Source organism: Lathyrus oleraceus, chromosome 4, assembly GCF_024323335.1.
Source record: "Lathyrus oleraceus cultivar Zhongwan6 chromosome 4, CAAS_Psat_ZW6_1.0, whole genome shotgun sequence".
Lineage (NCBI taxonomy): Eukaryota > Viridiplantae > Streptophyta > Magnoliopsida > Fabales > Fabaceae > Lathyrus > Lathyrus oleraceus.
Window position 1 is genome coordinate 32,163,744 of NC_066582.1, and position 22,441 is coordinate 32,186,184.

Here is a 22,441-nt window from a genome sequence, read left to right on the forward strand (position 1 = left end):
CTCTATTTTTGTTTCATATGTTTTACATGTGACCGCACGAGTAATTGGTTAATTTTTAGAACATGATTATCATAATATATCATAACCTTTTTCAAATCTTAATTCAACAAATAATAAGTGTCAAGTTTATAAAATTCATTTATAATGACTTATGTTTCTGAACTTTATCTTTAATATAATTTATTTTATTATTAATTTTAACAAACAATCAATACTCAACTTTATTGTTCAATAACCAATAACAAAGCGATACTCAACTTAACATTTAATAACTAACAAAGTAACAACAAAGCGACAAAGCACGGGCTCGTACGGATGCATGAGAATAATTTCACCATTACATCTAGGGGTGGACGGCGGTCGGTTATGGGTGGGTTCGGGCCCGAAATAGCTAACCCGAGCTAATCCACGGTTGAAAAAGTTAAATCCAGTTTCACCCAAAACTAAGTTCGGTTTTATCGGTTGATGGATTATCGGTTTATACGGTTCATTCGGTTGGGTTGAATCGGTTTGGACCAATAAATTCTAACCTGAATTTTATCATTCCTATAACACTAATCACATGAATACTTATTAAACTTCATTCTATATAATTAAAAGAATTAATAAACCATAAACTATTTTCATTATATTACATTTTCATCATCATCTAAGTGATAAAGTATTAGCATTATATTACAATTACATTATCATTCAAGTAATAACCTGATATACAAGTTCATTATAAGCCAAAATATTCTCAACATATTTAAGAAAAGTTAGTAGTCCAAATCATCCATATCTGCCACCCTTTGAGGAGGTTTGTTTTTATCACTCATATTTTCTATAATAGATGCCTCGGTTGTCGTCAGTAACAACGATACACTGCAATAGAGCAAAAACTAGTTTAACATATAGTAATGTGTGAAATATAAGCAGAGAAAAAATTGCATTGTAAGATATATGATTTTACCTGGCAGCATCTACCAAAGCTGTTCTAACAACTTTAACAGGATGTATAATCCCAGCCTTCACCATATCAACATAAGTTCCTGTTTTAGCAGAATAAGCACCATAGTTAAACAACCTTCTTTTTACTACAGAATCATTTTTAATGTTAAGGTATCATAAACAATACAGCATCACAACCTTCACTGTTACTAACCTTTAGCAGCATCGAAACCCAAATTAAGATTATCTTGTTCCAACAATTTGCTGTAAATTAAAGAACCATCAAAACCAGCGTTTGCAGCTATTGTAAACAGCAATACCGCCGGTTTTTAAGAATGAATGACAAACTTTGAAAACAGCAACACCGTCGGAGAGTTTTGATAGCCAAAGATGAACTTGATCGTTGTGTCTTAGAAGCTTTCACAAGTTCTGATTTTGCTTGGGCAGTGGCTTCATGGGAATGCTCAATGTTGGATCCAATATCATCTGCAAAATGGAAATTCTCAACATCAACTACTATAAACCAGTCTAGACATATAAAACGACTTGATAGAGGATGCATAAATAACAAAAGTAAATGAAGGGTGGGGGTTGGGGGGAACTAGTTACCAATCATTGCTCCTTGCTCATGAACAAGCACGGCAAGATCTTTGAAGATCTCATTTACTTCCCCAATCTGCTGCTGGACTTCTTGAATACCTTGTTCTCTTTCCTCGATGATAGCCTCATTGAAGGAAATCTCATTATCTAAGGATATTACCTCCTGTCTGCAGCATGAACAATTTAAGAGCTAAGCAACAAAAAAGATGCAAATGGCTAAATTTGAAAAAGTAGCCTTAGGATATTACCTCCTGTCTTAGAAGTTTTTAATCCTTCTCCTTTACTTTACCCGCCCGGTCCTATTTTTTAACGGACTTTGACGGAATGGACATGTTTGTTTGCCACCTACAATTGAGTGATGACACTCAGATCACGGAGTCACGGTTTAACCGGTTGAACTGTCTACTTCTTAGTGCTTTCTCACTCAAATTTAATATTGAATTTGGTCAATAGACTTAGACTTTGCAGCTTACAGCTATAAAATAAAAAGTTCCCATGGTGTTACAAGATCCCTCACCAACTGCAAATGATGATACAGAAAAAGAACACATCCAAACAAGCTAACAAAGAAAAAAGACATTGAATTTATGAAATGAAACTAAAGGAGCTATGCATGTTAGTTGTAGGTATACTAAAAGTATGTTTGTATTAGTAGTGGAATAACACATGGCCCTATTCTATAGTTTTAATATTTTATGAAGGAATAGAACATAATTTAGATATATATGAAAATACACAATGAAATTGATGTCATCATTTTCCATTCTATTCCATCAGTTTTAAAATTATTCAAACAATAGAATACTATATTATTTCACTATATTCTATTAAAAACATATATCCTAGGAGAAGGAAATGTTACAACAATATGTCACTGAGAAAAAGTGCATTTTGCAGTATTCAAGATATTCTGTTAATGGGTTAGTATCAGTTGGCAGTTAGTTGGTAATTCTGTTATGACAATTACCAGTATGATAGAGTTAGTTACACTAATTATAGTTTTAACTTCTACTCTATAAATTAATATCAGTATTATACACTGTTTCATTCAATCAATTGCTTATTCATAATAAGTTTTTCTTTTTTCAATTTTTCTCTCGAACCGTCTCGATCAATGGCCAAGAAATTATGCAACATTAGTAATAAATTATAACGACCCGCGCCACATTTCATGCCACAGTTATATTTGTTCTCTCTCAGATACAAATTCAAGAAACACTTCCATTCTTGATAATGGCCCGAATATATTTACTAAATCACTTGATGTTTTACTGAATCACTCTTGAATCACTTGATGTTTTTTGCACTTAAAAATTAGTTGACAGAATAACAAGATCAAATTGCCGAGTTGACAGAAAAATATGATGTTTAAGACTGACAAATGCAATGACTTCCAAGACACAACACATCCAATAAAGTTTGCAACTATTCACCAAAATGATCATTGTGAATAATGAATGGATCTTAAACCACTTGATTTCATATAGGCAAGAAAGTAAGAGAAGGCCTTGATCTATTAGCCCAATTCCTTAAGCCAAAATTGAGCTCAGAAGAAGATACCCATCAAATGCATTAAATAATAAAAGATGAAACCAATAGGCACAACAGTTTTTCAGATGACTGCATACTTCAGCATAACATGAAATCATCACACAGGCATTAAACACAACATTGAAGCATCTGCAAGAATCACAAGCAAACTTAGAGCAATGTACATACCGTTGACATCAAATGCCACAACTTGTCATCATGGACTCCCTCCGACACCACCAGCAGAATATGACATGTGGATGCTAGAAAAACAGCAAGCTAGAAAGATTCTTTTTAGCATCCCAAATTGATCGAACACATCGGTCGGGAATAAGTTAAAAATAGGACAATTGTGATCATGATAGGAAGTTTATACCCAGAATTATATTTTTATTGAAAAGTATTCTCTGTTTGGGAGTCACTGTTTACCTGAATAGCCATAACCTCATGAGCCAATTGAGCTGACAAAGATTCTCCTTCTCCACTCATCACCGAAATTGTTGAAGACCCATCAGGTTCCATCATCTCAACTAAAACAGAAGCACTGAATACAGGCTACAAATACAAGGAATCAAATGAATATACAAATAAGAAAATGAAGAAAACATTTTGAGCAATGAAGTTATCATGGTTAAAACCTGTGTATCAAGAAACCACAACTGTAACAGTAAATAAGACTATTACTGTAACAGTAAATAAAAAACTCGATCATAAGATTCATTTAAAGAAACTCATGGTTTTTAAAAATAGATCATAAAATACCAATAAACTGATTTGTTTGCGCATGCAATCGAAATAGATAATAGAACTTCAAACTCACATTAACATCAACATGATGATCAATTTCACTAGCTTGTTTAAGTTTATCCGACGTATCCTTCACCAATTGTCCAATGTGGAGTCTGGTCTTGTGTCTGTAAGTTATGTCGCGCTCTTCTGTGATAACCTGTTTTCAAATTCATTGTGATCATTTTCAGCATAATATGCAGTAATCCACAATTCCATAAACAGTACAAACCTTCCATGCTTTTGCAGCAAAGATCGATGAACCGACTGCGTAGGATGAGCAGTTAAAACCAGATCCACAGTCTGATTCTTCAAAGCATCAAAAACCTCTTCAGGACTATTGGTTGATATATTATCACAAAAAAATAACTGTTGAGGATATTAGCTGATAGATAAGCTGATTATCCATAATAATCAGTAGCCCAAAATAAGGTCATTTTCACAAATGACTCCAAAAAACAAACTGAAACGAAACACAAAAATATATTAATACATGTAAAAAACATAGATATAAGTAAATCAAATGAAAAAAATACAAAAACCACAACCATCATCAAAATAATCAGTAGCCCAAAATAAGGTCATTTTCACAAATGACTCCAAAAAACAAACTGAAACGAAACACAAAAATATATTAATACATGTAAAAACATAGATATAAGTAAATCAAATGAAAAAACACAAAAACCACAACCATCATCAAGTATGTGATTGAGATGAACCAGCAACTGGTTCATTTCTGTTTCCAACAGCATTAGATCCATCACCAGATGTTGATCCACTAGTAGAGGGACCACAAAAATTCTGCATAAAATTAAACAGAAACCAAATAATTAAATCAAAACCAAAGCCAATACATTAATACACTAAATACTCATACTCAAATACTTACATACCTGAAACAATAGTGGCAGACAACTCAAATTCTTCATTTATATTCAAGTCCTTGAATTGACTAAGTGTAGGTTTCAACCAGTCCTGTGCACAAATCAAAGCCTCTGCCATTTCAGGGGTTAGTGAACTTCTATATGTGTCTAGAATTCTGCCCCCGGTACTAAACGTGCTTTCAGAAGCGACAGTGGATACTGGACTAGCTAAAACATCCTTCACCATTTTTGATAAAATAGGGTATCTACAAGAGTTTTGTTTCCACCACATAAGGATGTCAAAGTTAAAATCATCGGCACAATTATCATCTAGATACCTCTCAAGATCATTTTTTTTATCTATTGAATCTTTTTGTTTAAGGTGCTCTTTAAAAGCTTCAACCCTTGCAAAATGAGATGGAACTTCAACATTAGGAACACCATCACCAAATGAACCACCCTCATTAGGACTAGTAGAGGGTCCATGTTGCTTTTCATGTACACCCTTGTACCAATTGAATAGTTTAAACAACTCCTTTTTTATCACATTAATCATATTAGTAAAAGGCACCGACTCACCATTATACATATCATTAAAACACCACTCTACATATCCTAACTTGTATCTAGGGTCAAGAATCACGCCAAAATAAATAAACTTGTTGATGTTTTCAATTTCCCCCCAATATTTGTCATACTTCTTCTTCATTTCATATCCCATTGAGGCTAAAATTATGTTCAAGTTCATGGATGATCTTTTAAGCTCACAATGTATTGAAGCTAGTTGGTGGAATGACTTATGAAGGGATACTTGTTTTGACGAAGAAAATTCCATAGTAGCATCATAGAAAATTTTGAAAAAACTTACTAGACACCTAACATTCTCCCAATCATTAAGAGTAGGGGGCCCAACTAATCCAAAAAATTCCAAATAGCTAAAATCTTCACCTTCCATTTTCTCAAATGTTGCTTGATACTTTTCAGCAGCATCTAGCATCAAATAACATGAGTTCCACCTTGTCGGAACATCTAGACAGAGAAGTTTCTTGCAATTAATTCTAGCAAACTCAATACATTCTTTGAACTTTGTAGATCTTTGGGGTGATGACCTAACAAATCTAACAGCATTTCTAATGGCAGAAATGGATAAATCATTCTGTTTTAAACCATCACGAACCACCATATTTAAAATGTGTGCACAACAACGAAGATGAAAGAAAGATCCATCACTCATTAAACCACCCATATTATCAATCCTCTTCTTCAAATAAGCAACAGCTACATCATTAGATGTTGCGTTGTCCACAGTGATTGTGGACACATTCCTTATTCCCCATTCCCTTAAAATCTCTTCAACTTTTCTACCAATTGTCTCACCCTTATGATTAAGAACTAAACAAAAACTTAGAATCCTATTTTCATACTTCCAATCATTGTTAATGAAGTGTGCAGTTAGGGTCATATAACTAAGATTCTGAATGGATGTCCAACAATCAGTGGTTAAGGCTACCCTATTGCAATCAGATTTGAAATAACCTTTCAATCTTGCTTTTTCATCAACAAAAAGTTGAAAACAATCCCTCGCCACAGTTCTCCTTGATGGAATAGTTAATTGGGGTTGTAATTGTTTGCATAACAACTTAAAGCCTTCCCCTTCAACTACCCTAAAAGCATGTTCATCTAGGATCACAAAGAGAGCAATAGCCTTCCTACAAGCTGCCAAATTAAATCATTGGCTTGCGGCAACCAAGCCACCACCCTCTCCACCGGCAAAGGAGAGGGCAGTTTGAGTAGGATCATTTTGTGGCATCTTGGTACATACTTTTGTATGAGCAAGCATGTTAGATGTCCCATGGGTTTTTGGATCACACAAATATTTCTTATGACAGTGTTTGCAAGCAGCTACTGCTTCAATTTCATTAGGCAATTTAATAAAATGGTCCCAAGCAGGAGAGGATTTCCTAGGACCATTAGCATTTTGTTTTCTCTTCTTTCCAAGTGGAGGAAGTCCAACAACATGAATTTCATTGGCAGCAACATCAGTTGCACCAACACCAGATGTTAATGAAGAAGGTTGGTTTTGAGTAACATTCTCCATTACTGAAAATTAATGAAGATTATAATCAACACACAACCAACATCATCAACTTGTTAAGTGTTTATAGGCTTAGTTTCAAAGTTTGTTAATCTTATTTTTATGTAGTCATATGTCTTAATCTTAAAGGACCTATTACCTTAAACTTTTAATAAGGCATACAAAACAAATGGAGTTACTGTTATTATGCAAAATATTCAACATGATATATCGACATAGGCATACAAAACATACATAAAATAAACTAAACTTACTGTTATTATGCAAATTTCCAGCTTCTTGTATTTCTCCAGCTCCTTGCATTTCTACCGCCTCTTCCATATCTCGATAAAAATTAAACAAATGGAGTTATTAAATACAGTATATAAAAGATTAAAGCTCTTAAAAATAGAAACAATGATCTAACCTTCCATTAACTCAAAGAACTCTTGAAATTACAAAACCTGAAAATACAAAATCTGAAATCAAGAACAAAGAAAGACTTAGTGTTTAGAAAGCAAATACAAACACAAAAGAACGTGATTAAGAGGGATAAGGATACAAATGATTCTCTGCTCAGTGATGATGAAGGAGGAAAGGACAGTGATGACGGCGGAGGAGAGACATAGATAGCGATTTTGTTTTACTTTTGGAGATGAAGCAAGGTGACGACGCTAAAGCTTTAGGGTTCAGAGGGGTGGACGGAGCTTTAGGGTTCGGAGAGGTGGACGGCGCAAGCTTTAGGGTTCAGAGGGGTGGATGGCGCAAGCTTCAGAGGGGTGGACGGCACAAGCTTTGGGGTTCAGGGTGAACGGTGCAAGCTTCAGAGGGGTGGACGGCGCAAGCTTCAGAGTTCAGGGTGGACGGTGGACGGCGCAAGCTTTAGGGTTCAGGGTAGAGTAGACGGCGCAAGTTCTGATTTTGCAATCTGATTTTGTTGGGTCAAGGTGCCAAAATTCTCCTTGATAGTAATAGTAATGTAATGGAATCGGTCGGGCTCGGATTTTGTTGGGCCAAAAAATCAAAACCGAACCCGACCACACATACCCCTCTGAACCCGTTTGCAACACCCGTCCAACCCGTCAAACCGAATTAACCCGACCCGAAACAGCATCCTACAACCGGTTCGGTTGGTTATTCTCGGGTGGGTTTTTCTTGTCCACCCCTAATTACATCATCCAATTAGGGTAGATGTAAAATATTGAAGAATATTTCTTAACGCATCATATATGTGTCTTTTACAGCACCATGCGAATTTCTAAAAATGCCTCATGTTTTCGGAGATGTATCTTCGAACACATCTCCTACATATTCAATAAATATCATTTTGAGAGACGCCTTATAAGTTGAGTTATTTTTATTCCAGAAATGCATCTTCAAAACATTTTAAGAAATACTTTATTTATTTACCTATTCCATAGAAATTCTAGAGATTCATCTCCGGAATTATGGGAGGGATTTTGAAAATTTCTGTCCCCTTTGCATGTCAGATATTTCCGGAGATGCATCTCCGGAAATATCTAATAAAAGAAGCAGTTGCATGATCACACAGTCATTGTTGCCACTGTTGGTTTTCAACCAAACCCTTCATCAAAAAAACTCTTTATTCCCAATCCATTTTTCACTCCAAATCGTCACTCTTTTGGTTCATCACATCATAGAGAGCAAAAGAAGATAAAATTTCAAGTAAAGATCATTCATTTCCCTCTGTGTTGCTCACATTAATCATACTTTTTTCTGGGGAAAAAACGTTGTGTTCGGAAATGTATCTTTGTAATGAGTATGAACTTGTCTAGAGATGCATCTCCGGAAGTTGTCTTTGTTTGATTTCTAGTTCTGTCTTCGACAGTAGCACTTATATGTTATTGTATTTTAATTATTTTCATTAGATATGGTGCACCCGATGTTCTCCCAAAACAAGTTGTTTCTCCGGATGTCCAAGGTGTTGTCGTGAAGACGGTAGATATTGGCAACCAATTTAAAAATAAGCAAGAGTTTGAATCTCGTGATCAAATGCTTTAATGAATTTGTATGGAGGCCTTTAAACTTGGATCAAATGTATCTCCGGAACAAGAAAATAGAGTGTATTTCTGGAGATATATATATATGGAATCAACATGGCAGTCATTGAGTGACCCATATTGATCTATAACTTCTATAAATTAATGTGCTCTTATGTTATATTTCACACAAACTGAAAATGTCTCAAATGTCACAATTAAACATTCACTAGTATGTCGCAAATGTCTCATTCTCCAGCTATACATCTGGGCGCACGTTCAAGCTCAACGACTTCACCTCCCTCGAAGATATGAAAGACTAAATCCATTATCTCCTACCTTACAGAGACAATCGAAAGATTGTGAAGCTCGAGTATCTTTCACCGTCGATTGGGAATGAAGGGAAGATTAAGTTCAACAAATTTGAGCTCAAGATGCAAGCGGATGTTAAGTCTATGTGGAATACATTTTTCCGTTTCGAAACAAAAGTTCCGCTCAAGTTGGAAGCGATGATTTCAAGATCGGTCGAAGATATTCTGAAGATGTTGAAGCGTTCACCTGAATATTGAAATGTAATGTTGTATTTTATGTTGAACTCATCTATGTAATCCTAATTTTATTTTATGAATTTTAATTTCAATTTGAAAAATTATATATTTTTGGATCTGGTACCATGGTTGTCAAACTCGCGGGTAAACTTGTAAACTTGTACGAGTTTACGAGTCTAGAAAGCAAAAATGAGTAGACTCGTGCATAGAATCTTTTTTTGATAAACTTGAGTAGACTCGTGTAGACTCAAACAAACTTGTATAGACTCGCGAGCCTATGGCGAGTTTACGAGTCTATAAAAAAAATTGTTTTGTTTTTTTTTATAAAAAAATTCAAATTCTCCAAAAGATTTTTTTTTTAAAAACCTTTTTTTTTACTTGTACAGGAATTATAAAATCTCTCTTCTAGTCTCTTGTTTCAGCAAAATTTCTCTTTCTTCATTGATGATGTGCATTTATTATGTCTCTTGCTTTGTTCGTGTTTGTTGTCGTAAATCAATCATTTGTTGTAAGTATTTTCTTATATGCTTCATTTGAATGTTTCTCTTATATATTCTCTTGTGTAAATGTGATGCACCATTGTTCAACTAGGTGATTCGGGTCCATTGATCCCAATCTCCATCTATCAATTTGACGTGAAAAATTAGTTTAGAAAATTTATGATATATGGCCGAAAGCGCTTGTGTATGTTTTGAAAATAATAAAAACATGCTATAAATTTTACTAATTAATTAATTATTCATGATAACAATTATAAGGAATCTTCATACAAAGTGTTATAAGAAGCTAAGGTGAGTGGATAAACCATGATGATAAAGACATAAAACAAACTCAATTCAGAATCAGTTTTAACATAAGATTAGAACAATTTGAAGAGAGGCTAGAACAACTAAGAAAAAATTAGTACTTTAAATCTTTAACTATATACTTTGCTATTTTGTTTGTTTTATTATCGAATTTTTTTGTTAAAAAATTTGTCATGGAGTAGGATATTTAAATTTTGATGTTAATTGATATTCTATTATATATATTTGTGTTATATATTAGGTATTTACAAGTTTAAAAATATTTACATATTTTTTAAAGTCATTTTTAATTTTTCATAAACGCGTACGAGTTTGCAAGTCGAGTTTACGGACCATTTACGAGTCTGAGTAGACTCGCGCGTTTGACAACCTTGTTTGGTACTGATATGTATGTCTTACAGAAATGTAACTACGAAAAATTTTCTAAGATATATCTCCGGAATAAAATAAATCAAATAATATGGTGTCACTCTAAATGGTCTTACTTAAATGTATGTTTGATACGTCCGAATGCATTTCCAAAAACATAAAAGCATATGTGAAAATTCGCACGATAAAATCTTATAGAATGCATTGAGAAATGGTCTATGGTGAAACAAGCAACCTAGCTCATTTATCAACTATCCGAAAGCCCTTAAATGTGAAATAAAATCACCAGCTGTATCCGTTGAAACTTTCCATCTCTTAATAACACTTTGTTCGTACTAATAAGACGTCACATTTTAAAGTTTGAAACTTGAAAAAACTTTGAACACAAACAACATGTCAATTAATGAAAGCAATTTTTTTCTTTGCTGAAACTTTAGTTAGTGACCCACCTATATAACCCATTCTCACAATCATCCTTAAATGGTACATGAACTTTTGTGCATGTCTGATATCATAATTGATATATCAAAATCAGGATTATCTTAAATTTGTGGTAGATAATAGTGAATAATATACCGTATCATTGATTTATCAAACATTTATAGAATATTATTTATATAAGGGTAGATGGCAAGTGAGCAACAAATTAACTTAATTTTTTTTAAAAAAGAACACAACATTTACATTCATGAATTTTGAATTCTTTATAAAAAATTAATTGTCTCTAACGTAAAGTCAAAAATATCAAATACAAAAGATATAAAAATATATTGATCATCTAAAAGGAGTTCATGTGCGTCTCTTTATTCACAAATATTTTTATTTGATTTAATATATCAAAAAAGGACATCTCAATAAAGTCACACGATAGTATTTGAAACATGAAAGTTATTTACAATAAACTATGTATTTCCGAAAAGGTATTTAGACACACTTTATGGTAGATTGGACGAAGCTCTTATTATGAAGAAAATAATAATAATAATAATAATAATAATAATAATAATAATAATAATAATAATAATAATAATAATGTCGTTCAAACACACCAAGACTTTGATGTATGAGATAAAGAACAATGACAATCAACTAAATGACTTTAGTATAATAAAAAATATAACTGACGAGAAAATAGAAAAATTGTTTACTCAATTCGATCAAACTGGTCTACGCTTGGGGGAGAGAGCAACTCTCTAATTCAATATACTTCAAAATTGTTTCAAGAGATTACAATATAAGTTAAAAGAAAACAATCTTTAGAGTTGAAGTATTTCTGAATAACTTCAACTCTCAATATAAGAATCACACAAATTTAAATTTAAGCTATTTAAAGTGTTTCACAATTTCTTTTAATAACCCCAGAAAATTGTCAATCCAAGAAAATAATCCTATGAATTTCTATCATTTGCTTCTCACTCAGATTGCTACCTTATGCACCACATGCCTATGACTAATGAAAAAGAACCATATTTATAACTAGCAAAACCTTAACGAGCTCAAGATATGACACATTAACAAACAATCTCGAAAAACCTGAGACTTGACTGTCATTGTTACCCAGTCTATGGCAAGTCCCACCATCTTGCCTGGAAAAAATTGCAATACTAAAACATGTTTTTTCTTTCTTCCCACTTACGGTTTTATGGCATATTACAACACTCCCCGATAGAAAATAATAGAATCATGAGGCGATACCTAGGGATATTGGATATTCTATTAATGACATGTGTTAGCCTAGACCATCAACATAAATAACTAGAAGAAAAATTATGAGCTGCTATCCAAAAACAATTTTTTATCTTATGGTCATTTCAAAGTTAACTTTTATGTCCTTAACAGTTTTTCTAAAACAGACGCTCGCCAAAACATATTATTAGGCTTTAGGAAGGACAATGTTCTTGCTAGTAAAACTGTTAAGGTAAAAAGTCGGAATCATACCACTGACATCATCTAAAGCTCTATCAAATCAAAGTGCATGCCATATATTCGACTACCTATCAATATATGATCTTGTAATACCTAACATTGGGACATGAAAGTTATCAAATCATATTAGGCATTCTCTACTATTGAATACAAACTCAACCCTTCAACCATAATAGGTAAAGAAGTCACCCTCCATTGAAGGTCCACACAGAAAATATCTCCACCAACCACAAAGTCTTTGATAACCCCTCATAACTCATTATAAAACCAAGTACATGCCTCCTAAATGTGAATTGGTTGGCATATCCTTTGACCAACAAACGTTTTGGCAATATCCATGTAGGATCGAAGTAGAAAGAATCCACTTTGTGGATCCCTAATTGTGTAAGAAGATGCATTAACACAATAGCCCTGACAGGTCTCTTCATGGACAACCCCTTGATAAAACTTTTATCCAAGTAATAAACCATCTGAGAAACTTCACCTCCAACACCAACCTTCCAATTTCTGAAGAGAACAACCCCCATGATGCTTACGCCGTCACACAAAGACCAAAAGATTTGGGTCTTACACATATTCAATTCAAGACTTAATCCTAGACCTATTACCTGAACGATGTCAATGGATTTAGTTGCCTCGTATGAAGATCTCATCATTAAGATACGAAGCATGAAGAATAAGCTTGCAATTGTATCTATATTATGAATAAAAGGGTGTAATACAAGATAGAGAAAAAGGAGAAGCCCCAATGGATCTCTTTGTTGCACTCCATTGGCTGACATAATATGTCAATCTCCAAGATACAACTTTGTTGTTACGAAGAAATAGATGGACATCTTACCCTTATCTCGTGCAATAGTTTCAAACGGTATCATGTTAAAAGCATTAGAGAAATCTACTATGAGCACGGCCAAATAAAAATCTTTACACGTTACCTGTACAACACCCTATTTGTAGTGTGCAATATGGCTTAAACACCATATGCTTCGGCCTCTAAAAAGTCATAGTGATATTTTGCAACATCTTTATTGACTTTTTTTTATAAAAACTTTTGATGTCATACACCTCTAAATGGAACAAACAACAATATGGCATATTCCACCGTCAGACTTTAATAATGATGTTAATGATGCAGTAGCTACAACTCTACCAAATTCATCAGGCATCTTTCTCCTATCCATAGACTAACTATGGTAAGTGCACAAAAAAGATCTCTAGTCACAGCGGAACCTTCTCCACACAATGCATTTATTATGCTTCATTATAACTCCATCGAAGTAGATCACTTCAGATGATCCCAACATTTTCACAGCTAATGTGAAGTGCTCATCTACAACCTTATGAAGGCATTATTTGATGTTAATACTCCTCTTTTTATCTTCCTCTATCTTTCATTAATCATATCTATCATCTTTTTGACAAGCCTGCTTCTTTCCATGTAAAAAAACATAATCAAAAATCAATTTTTTTTATCATTAATTAATCAAACTAGACACAATAGGAAGACTACTTTAAATAAGACAAATGTAATTTGATGTGAATGAACTTTAAAAGCTAGTGTTTTTCAGGTACATACTGAATAAACCTTGTTCATTACGTTAACACAAATAATTTGATAATAACATTGGGATGTATCATCCCTCATTAGCTGTCATGTCCCCACAATAGTCCCTAATTCACCAAAGACAAGTCAACCTGTATCTATTCTACACTTCACTCTTACACGTTTCTAATATTTTTTTCCTCAACCATTTCCACCAATTCCAAAACCTAATAGCTCTTCACATTCATTATTCACTTCTTATATATACTCTCACACCTTTGCATGCAATTCATTCCACACCAAATACACTTCTCTTTTCCTTCTAATTAACTTGCCTCCTATACCCTAGCTAGTTCAAAAATGGCAACTAGAATACCTATTGGCCTACTTTTTGTAGCATTTTTTGTAGCAACCTATGCTACTAATAATTTCAACCAATACTTTGACATAACATGGGGTGATGGTCGTGGCAAAATCCTCAACAACGGTCAACTTCTTACTCTATCTTTGGACAAAGCCTCTGGCTCTGGATTTCGTTCCAAAAATGAATACCTGTTTGGAAAAATCGACATGCAACTAAAGCTTGTGCCTGGTAACTCTGCTGGAACAGTCACAACTTATTATGTAAGTGTCCTTCATCAATGTGTTTTGTATAAAACATTTAGCAAGAAATTAATGGAATGAATTATTTGATGCAGCTATCTTCTCTTGGAGATGCTCATGATGAAATAGATTTTGAATTTCTTGGTAACTTAAGTGGTGATCCTTATATTGTTCATACAAACATTTATGCACAAGGGAAAGGAAACAAAGAACAACAATTTTACCTGTGGTTTGATCCCACCAAGGACTTTCACACCTACTCCATTCTTTGGAATCCTCAAAGCATCATGTATATATTCTATTCTCTTCTATTATAAAGTTATATATTAGATGATATATTACTTATTTTCATATTTTAACCTTTTTGTGTGTGTGTGTAATATCATATATCAGATTTTCTGTGGATGGGACTCCTCTAAGGGAATTCAAGAATTTGGAATCAAAAGGTATTCCTTTTCCAAGAAGCCAGGCAATGAGTATATATTCAAGCCTTTGGGATGCTGATAATTGGGCCACAAGGGGAGGCCTAGTGAAAACAGATTGGGCCCAAGCCCCATTCACTGCTTCATATGGAAACTTCAACATCCAAGCTTGTGTTTGGACTTCTTCTTCAGGCTCATCTTGCTCTTCCAAAACTCCATCTTCAAGTAATCAATCATGGATGAAACAGTCTTTGGATTCAACAGGACATGCTAGGATTCAATGGGTGCAAAAGAATTACATGATTTACAATTATTGTACCGATACTAAACGATTTCCTCAAGGCCTCCCTCCTGAATGCTCAGTTGCATAAAGAAAAAAGACTATATGTATAATCAAATCATATAATATCATGGGGGGAAACTAGGATATATAGTATACTCAGTTGATATTTATGAGTATGTTATATTATGCATTTATTTGTATATATGGAGAAAAAAAATATGTCGAGAACGAAATAAAGCTCAAGTTCAATTTCCAAAAGAATAGAATTGGGAAAAAACATGAATCAGAACAAAAGAAATATGCCAACAAAACCACCTCGAACAAAAAAGCAAAGTTTAGTAGTCAAATGATAATGAAAACTATGAGGAATATCCATGAAACTTACCGCGGGCTGACAAAGCTAATGATCAGTTGAAAATTTTATAAGGCTATCATCATCGACCACCATTTAGAACTATCTGCAATAATTGATAAGCAATCCTTTAAAACGGACCAAATACTAGATTTAACTTAGAAATTTGATGATAAGAATATAATTTTTTTAGTCGGTTTTATCATACTACAAGTGAGGTGGTTGAGACACTCGTCCTAATTCTTTTCCTTTATCATCACTATTATTATGAGGAGTACGTCTTGAAATGACACTCTTCCATATAAGTTTGGCATACTCCCAGGGCCGGCCCAATCAATCTGGAGGCCCTGTTTTAATTTAATAAATAGGCCTAAATCTAAAATATATATATAATTTAATAATAAAAAAATACACTAAAAATTCAAAGTATTGTTTAAACTAATAATATCTTTTTAAATAATATATATTTTAAATTTTTTCATATTAATTAGATTTAAAAAAAAAAAAAATAGGCCCCCAAAATTTTGGGGCCCAGTTCCATAGGGCCTGTTGCGCCTGTGAAAGGCCGGCCCTGCATACTCCGGATGATCAACAAAAGGATTCCGATTATGCTGATAAAATTTGCATATCCTTTCATTTCTCAGTTTCTCTTCCCTTGAAGGTGGATCGACTTCATTCCATTCTAATAATGTCGAAAGCAGTCCCATCTCTCTGTTTTCTGCGGTAACCATATAAATTTTCAATTTTAAGGTATGACATAATCCAAATACTACTGTTGAGTGGGAACTTCAACAGTTTAACCTACCAACATTTGGAGTGTCCGAAAGACGAAGAGCAGGACTTCCCCCTGGTTGTTGAAACCCATAACAGACTGCCATGTACATTAACGCTCTTGCAATATCTCCCCTAACCTGAGACATTAGATCAAGCATGATCAGCAATCAATTATACGAAATTGAAAATGACAATCAAAAACAAAAATGAATGAAAGAAATGTAACCTGCTTAGGTGGTGCCCAGATCCTCTTGTCTGCTTCCGTGTCCGAAGCAGCTTCTTTGTTGGCTGGCCTCAAACATTTGGGCGAGCTAGTTATGCATTCCCCATAGTACTTGTTTCCCCTTGATGAATTCACTAAGAGAAGCTTGTAATATCAACCAAAATTGTAATGTTAGTAAAATATTTGTGCAGTGGTTCCCCTTACCATTAACGTCAGCAGGGCGAATGTTTTGTAAATCAGTCAAAGATGGAACAGTTGTCAGCCCATAAGAACGAGGCCAAAGATGCTCCCCTGTAAAATAAATTCCATAAATAAGTGAGTTTCTAATAAATAAAAGCTTTAGTCAATCATTCCGTGAGTTACTTCGATAAAGTGAAATGATAGGCTATAAATAAGAGGAAAGAATAACTGGTGAGGCTAAACTTTGGTTTTTGAAAGGAATTTGGATGGGAGAGAACAGGGTTTGTTGCATACTAAGGATGCGATAGAAATTTCTATCAATAAACACTATTTTACTTTATATTTGATTTGATTCATATCAATTGGTATCAAAGGTCTAATATTAGAGTTGGGTGTTGCATCTTGAAAATGATTCAAACATTTGATGGAAAGTGTTGGACTTTCCACCTTAATTGCGGTTTGTCCCTAGTCGCCTTAGTTGAGGCACTTTGGCTTGCCATATTGCAGTCCCTAACACCTTCATTGTGTTAGCTTTGAAGGGTGGATTTAGTCTCACGTTGCTTAGAGATATGGTTTGTGCTGTGTTTATAAATGGAAGCAATCTTCACCTTACAAACCGGTTTTGTAGGGATGAGTTAGGCTCAACCCAAATTCTGAGAGAAAGCAAAATTAATGATGGTTGATCATTGTAAATCAGTATGTTGAGGTCACAGGGTACCTGGCGCTTGGGTGACAGTGGCAGATCTACCTTGGGGCGGGGAGTAGCCATGGCACCCCTCAAATATGTTATGTATACAGTATCAGTGGTGGTGAAGTTCTGGCACCTAGGAATGGCGACAAAGCCTCCCTTGCTGTAGCCCTATGACCAAGTTACTGGTGCAATGATAGTAACAACTCTAGTAGTTATGATAGCAAAGAGAGGTTCTCCTATCTAACAATTTCAAATAGAGGTAGTAATGGAAGTATGGAAACAGGTGAATCTTCAACTTAGACCACACCCAAATTGTCGTGGAGAAGAATCAAGCCTTTAAATTTTTCGGAAGGGACTGATCGAGGAAGTTGAACTTTCCAAGGAAAACATGATCATCATTATTTGTTGAGCTTCCAAATCATATGTTAAGCCGCAACCCCATCTAGGAATCACACGGGATAGTGCTATAGGAGAGATATAAGGGTGACTTCTAACCACTATCGGAACCACCGGGCTAATTACTATAGCTTTTATCAACACAAATATTCATTTAAGTTCAGAAACTACAATAGACAGATCAACAGCTTCAAACAAGTTCAAATGCAGTATACACTAGTTCAACACAAATCTTTCTACATCGGCATGACCTAAAATGGAACTTCATAAAATACATGTTTATTTTCTCATCCGACATACTTGCATTTTTATCCATTTGTTACAAAATACCGATTAACAACCAACAATATGCTACAAAAAAGGCCAAGATAACTTACTATTCCATCCTTGTGGTTTTCCAGATAACCCCTTCGAAACAACTCTCAGAGAATATATTTCAACTCTGCATATTATAAATATTATAAATCGTCAAACATATAAAAACCAGCTAACATTATACGATAAACAAAAAAAACCACTCAATAGAAACTTCTGGAATATCAATATCAGCAGCATCAAGACATCATGATAAGTGCAATACATACATTCCCAATGAAGCTTCCGGATTATCAATATCAGCAGCATCAAGAATTTTGAGAGCATCCCACACCTGTTACACATCAATCCTTATCTAATCAAACAATTGGTAGAACAATATATTAAATCAAAACAGAGGTTACATATAGAGCATTGAACGACCTCTTGGTAGGACAATGAACGATGTGGAGCAATGATACTATTCAATTTTCTCTTGAGTGCTTCACCTTTTAATCTCAAATGCTTCACAGGGGAATAGTAATTGGTAATGTCCTCACAGGCATAAGTAGAGGGTATTGGATATTCAGAGGCCACAGCAACCAGATTAAGAGATAATAACAAGTAACAGGAAACAAGTCTAGAAAACCATTTCCACGAGAAATAAAAACATGTTAGCCATATCTGTTCCGTCGAGTCCCTAAAAAAAAGTAATAGCAGTTAGCTTTGCAATCAAAACAATTGAGTTTGTTGGTTTGATTAAGTTAAAATGAAAGAAAAGGCACTGACCTGATGTCAGTGTTGTTAGAAACGGGAATCGGAGGTTTTGAGCCGCTTGCAAAGGCAGTCCAACGACGGCGCCACAAGGTTGATGTTGCGTTTATGAGATTGAGATTGTGATTTTGAGGTTTAATTGCTGTGTTTTCAGGTCGATTTGAATGAAGTGCGGCAAGTAATGGGTCGCCTGTGGTGACCGTCCTCATGCTACCAGAAAAAATGCTACAATGTTCAAGGACCACATTATCGGCTTCGGTTATAGTGGAGAAAAAAATATTAGTACTTGTAATAAAGTACACGTCAATGGATCTTACTAATTTAGTAAATAGGGTGGACAAGGATGTATTCGTGTTTTATAAAATAATTTTGAATTGATAAATCTTTTTCGTAAAATAAATAAATGGAGTGGAATTGAGCGTAATGAAATGGAATCGAGAGTGAAGCAGAATGAAGATTTTATTTTATCGTTTAGAAATTTAAAGATGCAATAAAACAAACCATTCATTCTATCTAAATCAAAGGGGAAGAAATATGGTGGTAAGTGATGAAATGAAATTCATACCACTTGTTCTATTCAATTTTAAATGATTCAAATTGTTATGGACCAATCATATCGATCTCGGCTAACCATCATGGAGGAACTGCAATCCTTTCAGAATTTTCTCAGCACGCGAGAATCATCCTGATAGTGAGCATATGTGATACAAGCCTCAAGTGCATCCAACAGTTCCTCGCAATTAACTCATAACTAATAACAAGTTAGTTATTTTCTCTATACTATATATAGAGAACGCATTAATTCAGATACTAAGTTTAAAACTCAATTTCAATTCACTATTCTTCCTCATATACTGACTTGAGTGTTGGAGTGCTAACTTTGTAGGTTAGCCCCCAATCCACCGCACCAGAAGCTCAGATCCTCCATCACTTTCGATCCCCACTTCTTTTCTGGTTTCAGTATGGAATAGTGGTGTCGTTTGTAGGAATCGACTTCTGATTCTTGCATTTTCCACGATTTCGTATTATCTCTCTAATTTGTTAGTTTGTAACCTTCTCGGGTCACTGAATCAAGAGCATTCAGAATCGAACACTAAGATTTTCCGCATTCAATCCAATTAAGCATCATTTTTCAACTTTGATTCCTCAAATTTCCAGATCTCTAACTCCTATGTTTCCAAGTGATGGATGGATCCAAATTTACTCATCTTGCTGCTGCTCGAGAAGCTATTGTTGTTGATGCAACTCAAGTAGTGATCACTCAACCACCTTTACCTCTACATCCTCAACAAAACGTTGTGAATCCAGAAGCATAGGTTTTGTGGCATCCATATCTAGTCTAGACTCCTCGGATAGCTGGATCTATCCAATTTCCTCTAATTGGACCTTGTACTCCACCTCAAGTTGTGTAACTTGAAGTCTTACCTGGTTTCCAATTGTTGCGAGCAAACCTTGGATTTCAAGGCGCTAACGAGTTATTGAACAACATGTACAACATCACTCGACAGCAGAAACTCGCAAACAATAGAAGAAAGATTATTGCGACTTGAAGAAAGCCTCCACAACACTATTACACGAGGGAACATTGTTCAAGAAGTTGTATCAAGGAGAACTCACATTGTTTTCCCTAAGCCAACGACTACGAAAAAAGATGAAGCTCCCAAGTCATGAAATCAACATAGAAATAAGAAACATCAAAGTCCTCCTCGAAGCCCTGGAGGAGATCGAGGCATCCACGTTTCTCCCTCGGATCAGGTAAAAACCAGTAGTTGAAGGTTCGACAAAAGCATCCACTATGCGTCAGGATTTCGGAAAGCAAAATAACAAAATCCTTGGAGAAGCCACCAAAGCTAGATGATAATGATGGAAACGGAGATCTAGACGAACACATGCAATTCGTCAATGACTAACTAGACTACTTCAGTGCCGACGAGGCTTCCAAATGCAAGTTGTTTTCCTTAACCCTGGTTTGGCCGATCAAGCCATGGCTCAATGGTCTTCCGAACGAGAAAATTGTATCATGGACTAATTTATGTGAAGAGTTCTCCTCACACTTTACCGCTTAAAAGAGGCAACCAATGACTAATCCTTGAGCGGGATTAGTCAAGGGAAGAAGAAAAGATTACAATCTTATATCAACCAATTTACGCAAGTTATTGTTAAAGTCGAGGATGTCGAAGAAGGTCTGTTGGATCTTCAAAAATGGTCTTCTATGCGACCATCTCTTCATGTTGAAGATAGGAAGGAAAAAGGTAGGAGCAACCCAAGAGATGATAAGTATGGATCAGCCTTACATGGTCTTAGAAAAGAATCTAGACACACGCTTTGAAAACCACATCTCAGGTGACACCAACTTCAACCACCCTGCAGGGAAGGAGTCACGTCGACAGAAGGACGAATCTAATCGAGGTATGCATGGCTGCTACGATAAGTGCATGCCACTGAATGTCACTTGGGAGAAGAACTACCAAGATTGTGCCAACACAAAATTCAAGAAATGAGGAATCCAACCCCTTTAGCTTATCAGAGAGGCATCTCGGACTGAGAAGTCAAAGTATTTCCCCTTTCATAAAGGTTAAGGTCATAACACCGACGATTAGATCTAGCTGAAGGATTCCATTGAAGGATTGGTCAAGAGAGACCGTCTGATCGAGTACTTGAAAAAGGGCAAAAGAGACAGGGAAGAGTTGCCTAAAGGTAAATCTCCCTCGAAGACTGCACATACCAGAACCAGTGGCAAGATCAAGGATGCCAACAAAGGGAAACATTCATACATCGCCGCCATCATTGGAGAAATTTATTTACATGTGCAGCAGAACGCGCTAAGCGCCCTCTGGTTGCACTGAGCGAGCAAAGTTGCAACTGGTTTTTCATAAATGAAATTTTTTCAAGTTTTCCATCCATTCTCACTTTTTAATATCTATACTACTAAATGAAAAGCTATAACAAAACTTATAAAGTTGGGTTGCCTCCCAACAAGTTCTTGTTTTATGTCGTTAGCTCAGCGCCTTTATCTTGTATATGCTCTTTCTTGTTGTTTCTTTGCTTGGCTAGTTATTTACCAACGGTTATCCCTAACCAACACTTGAGAAAACGTGAAGGGAAACAAAAATATAGACAATATAGACAATATGTACAAAGCTTAAAAAGGTAGAAACTATTGTGATGCTTATTAATATCTAAACACCAATCCCTGGCAACGACGCCATTTTGTTCGAGCTGCGGTATAGCAGCGGGCGAGCAAAAGTTAAGTTGGAAGTTTTCGGGGTTTTATCTTATCCACGGGGATCAGTGAGATATCAAATTTTGTTCAACGGTCTCTATGTTTCTAAGCTTGCCGAAGGGTTTGAAAGCGTACATATGCGGAAAGTAAAACATATGCACAAGTAATTAAAGTAATGGAAAGAACTCGTCGGGAATGAATTTCATCCACCTATATAATACGCAAATTTACCAATCAGTTGTACACAA

The 22,441-nt window shown here is 35.0% G+C and overlaps 3 protein-coding genes across 9 annotated transcripts; 1 reads left to right on the forward strand and 2 right to left on the reverse strand.

Annotated features, from left to right (window-relative positions):
* Window positions 1-1,231: 1,231 nt before the first annotated feature.
* Window positions 1,232-1,720, reverse strand: LOC127135848 (syntaxin-22-like; the record flags this gene model as incomplete). Its single annotated transcript, XM_051062479.1, has 2 exons — window positions 1,232-1,416; window positions 1,540-1,720. Coding segments are annotated over 2 exons (366 nt in total), but the record flags the coding sequence as incomplete, so codon positions are not given.
* Window positions 1,721-13,445: 11,725 nt separating this feature from the next.
* On the reverse strand, window positions 13,446-19,271 carry LOC127138619 (uncharacterized). 7 transcript variants are annotated; one of them, XR_007808826.1, is made up of 11 exons: window positions 18,986-19,271; window positions 18,641-18,896; window positions 18,487-18,551; window positions 18,280-18,344; window positions 16,840-16,926; window positions 16,639-16,769; window positions 16,444-16,549; window positions 16,212-16,356; window positions 15,847-15,948; window positions 15,672-15,744; window positions 13,446-13,859 (listed from the first exon to the last, which is right to left on the reverse strand). XR_007808826.1 is itself a non-coding variant. In XM_051065099.1 (10 exons), coding segments are annotated over exons 1-10 (1,152 nt in total). In that variant the 5' UTR covers window positions 19,180-19,271; the 3' UTR covers window positions 15,606-15,743. The 7 variants fall into 7 exon arrangements, 4 of the variants coding, with proteins under 4 accessions (XP_050921057.1, XP_050921059.1, XP_050921058.1 ...); XR_007808828.1 differs by having other exon boundaries at window positions 13,446-13,862; XR_007808827.1 differs by having other exon boundaries at window positions 13,446-13,865.
* On the forward strand, window positions 13,971-15,552 carry LOC127138620 (xyloglucan endotransglucosylase protein 7). Its single transcript, XM_051065103.1, has 3 exons — window positions 13,971-14,602; window positions 14,677-14,870; window positions 14,975-15,552. The coding sequence occupies exons 1-3, from the start codon at window positions 14,339-14,341 to the stop codon at window positions 15,372-15,374; spliced, it is 858 nt and encodes a 285-aa protein (XP_050921060.1). The 5' UTR covers window positions 13,971-14,338; the 3' UTR covers window positions 15,375-15,552.
* Window positions 19,272-22,441: the final 3,170 nt, after the last annotated feature.

Excerpts from the sequence above, each read along its gene's own strand:
- LOC127138620 (XM_051065103.1), top strand. The coding sequence starts at position 14,339 with ATGGCAACTAGAATACCTATTGGCCTACTTTTTGTAGCATTTTTTGTA. Across the intron at positions 14,603-14,676 it reads GAACAGTCACAACTTATTAT|CTATCTTCTCTTGGAGATGC; the intron begins GTAAGTGTCCTT and ends TATTTGATGCAG. Across the intron at positions 14,871-14,974 it reads TGGAATCCTCAAAGCATCAT|ATTTTCTGTGGATGGGACTC; the intron begins GTATATATTCTA and ends ATCATATATCAG.
- LOC127138619 (XM_051065099.1), bottom strand. The coding sequence starts at position 19,179 with ATGAGGACGGTCACCACAGGCGACCCATTACTTGCCGCACTTCATTCA. Across the intron at positions 18,897-18,985 it reads TCTAACAACACTGACATCAG|GGACTCGACGGAACAGATAT; the intron begins GTCAGTGCCTTT and ends ACTTTTTTTTAG. Across the intron at positions 18,552-18,640 it reads GTTCATTGTCCTACCAAGAG|GTGTGGGATGCTCTCAAAAT; the intron begins GTCGTTCAATGC and ends GATGTGTAACAG.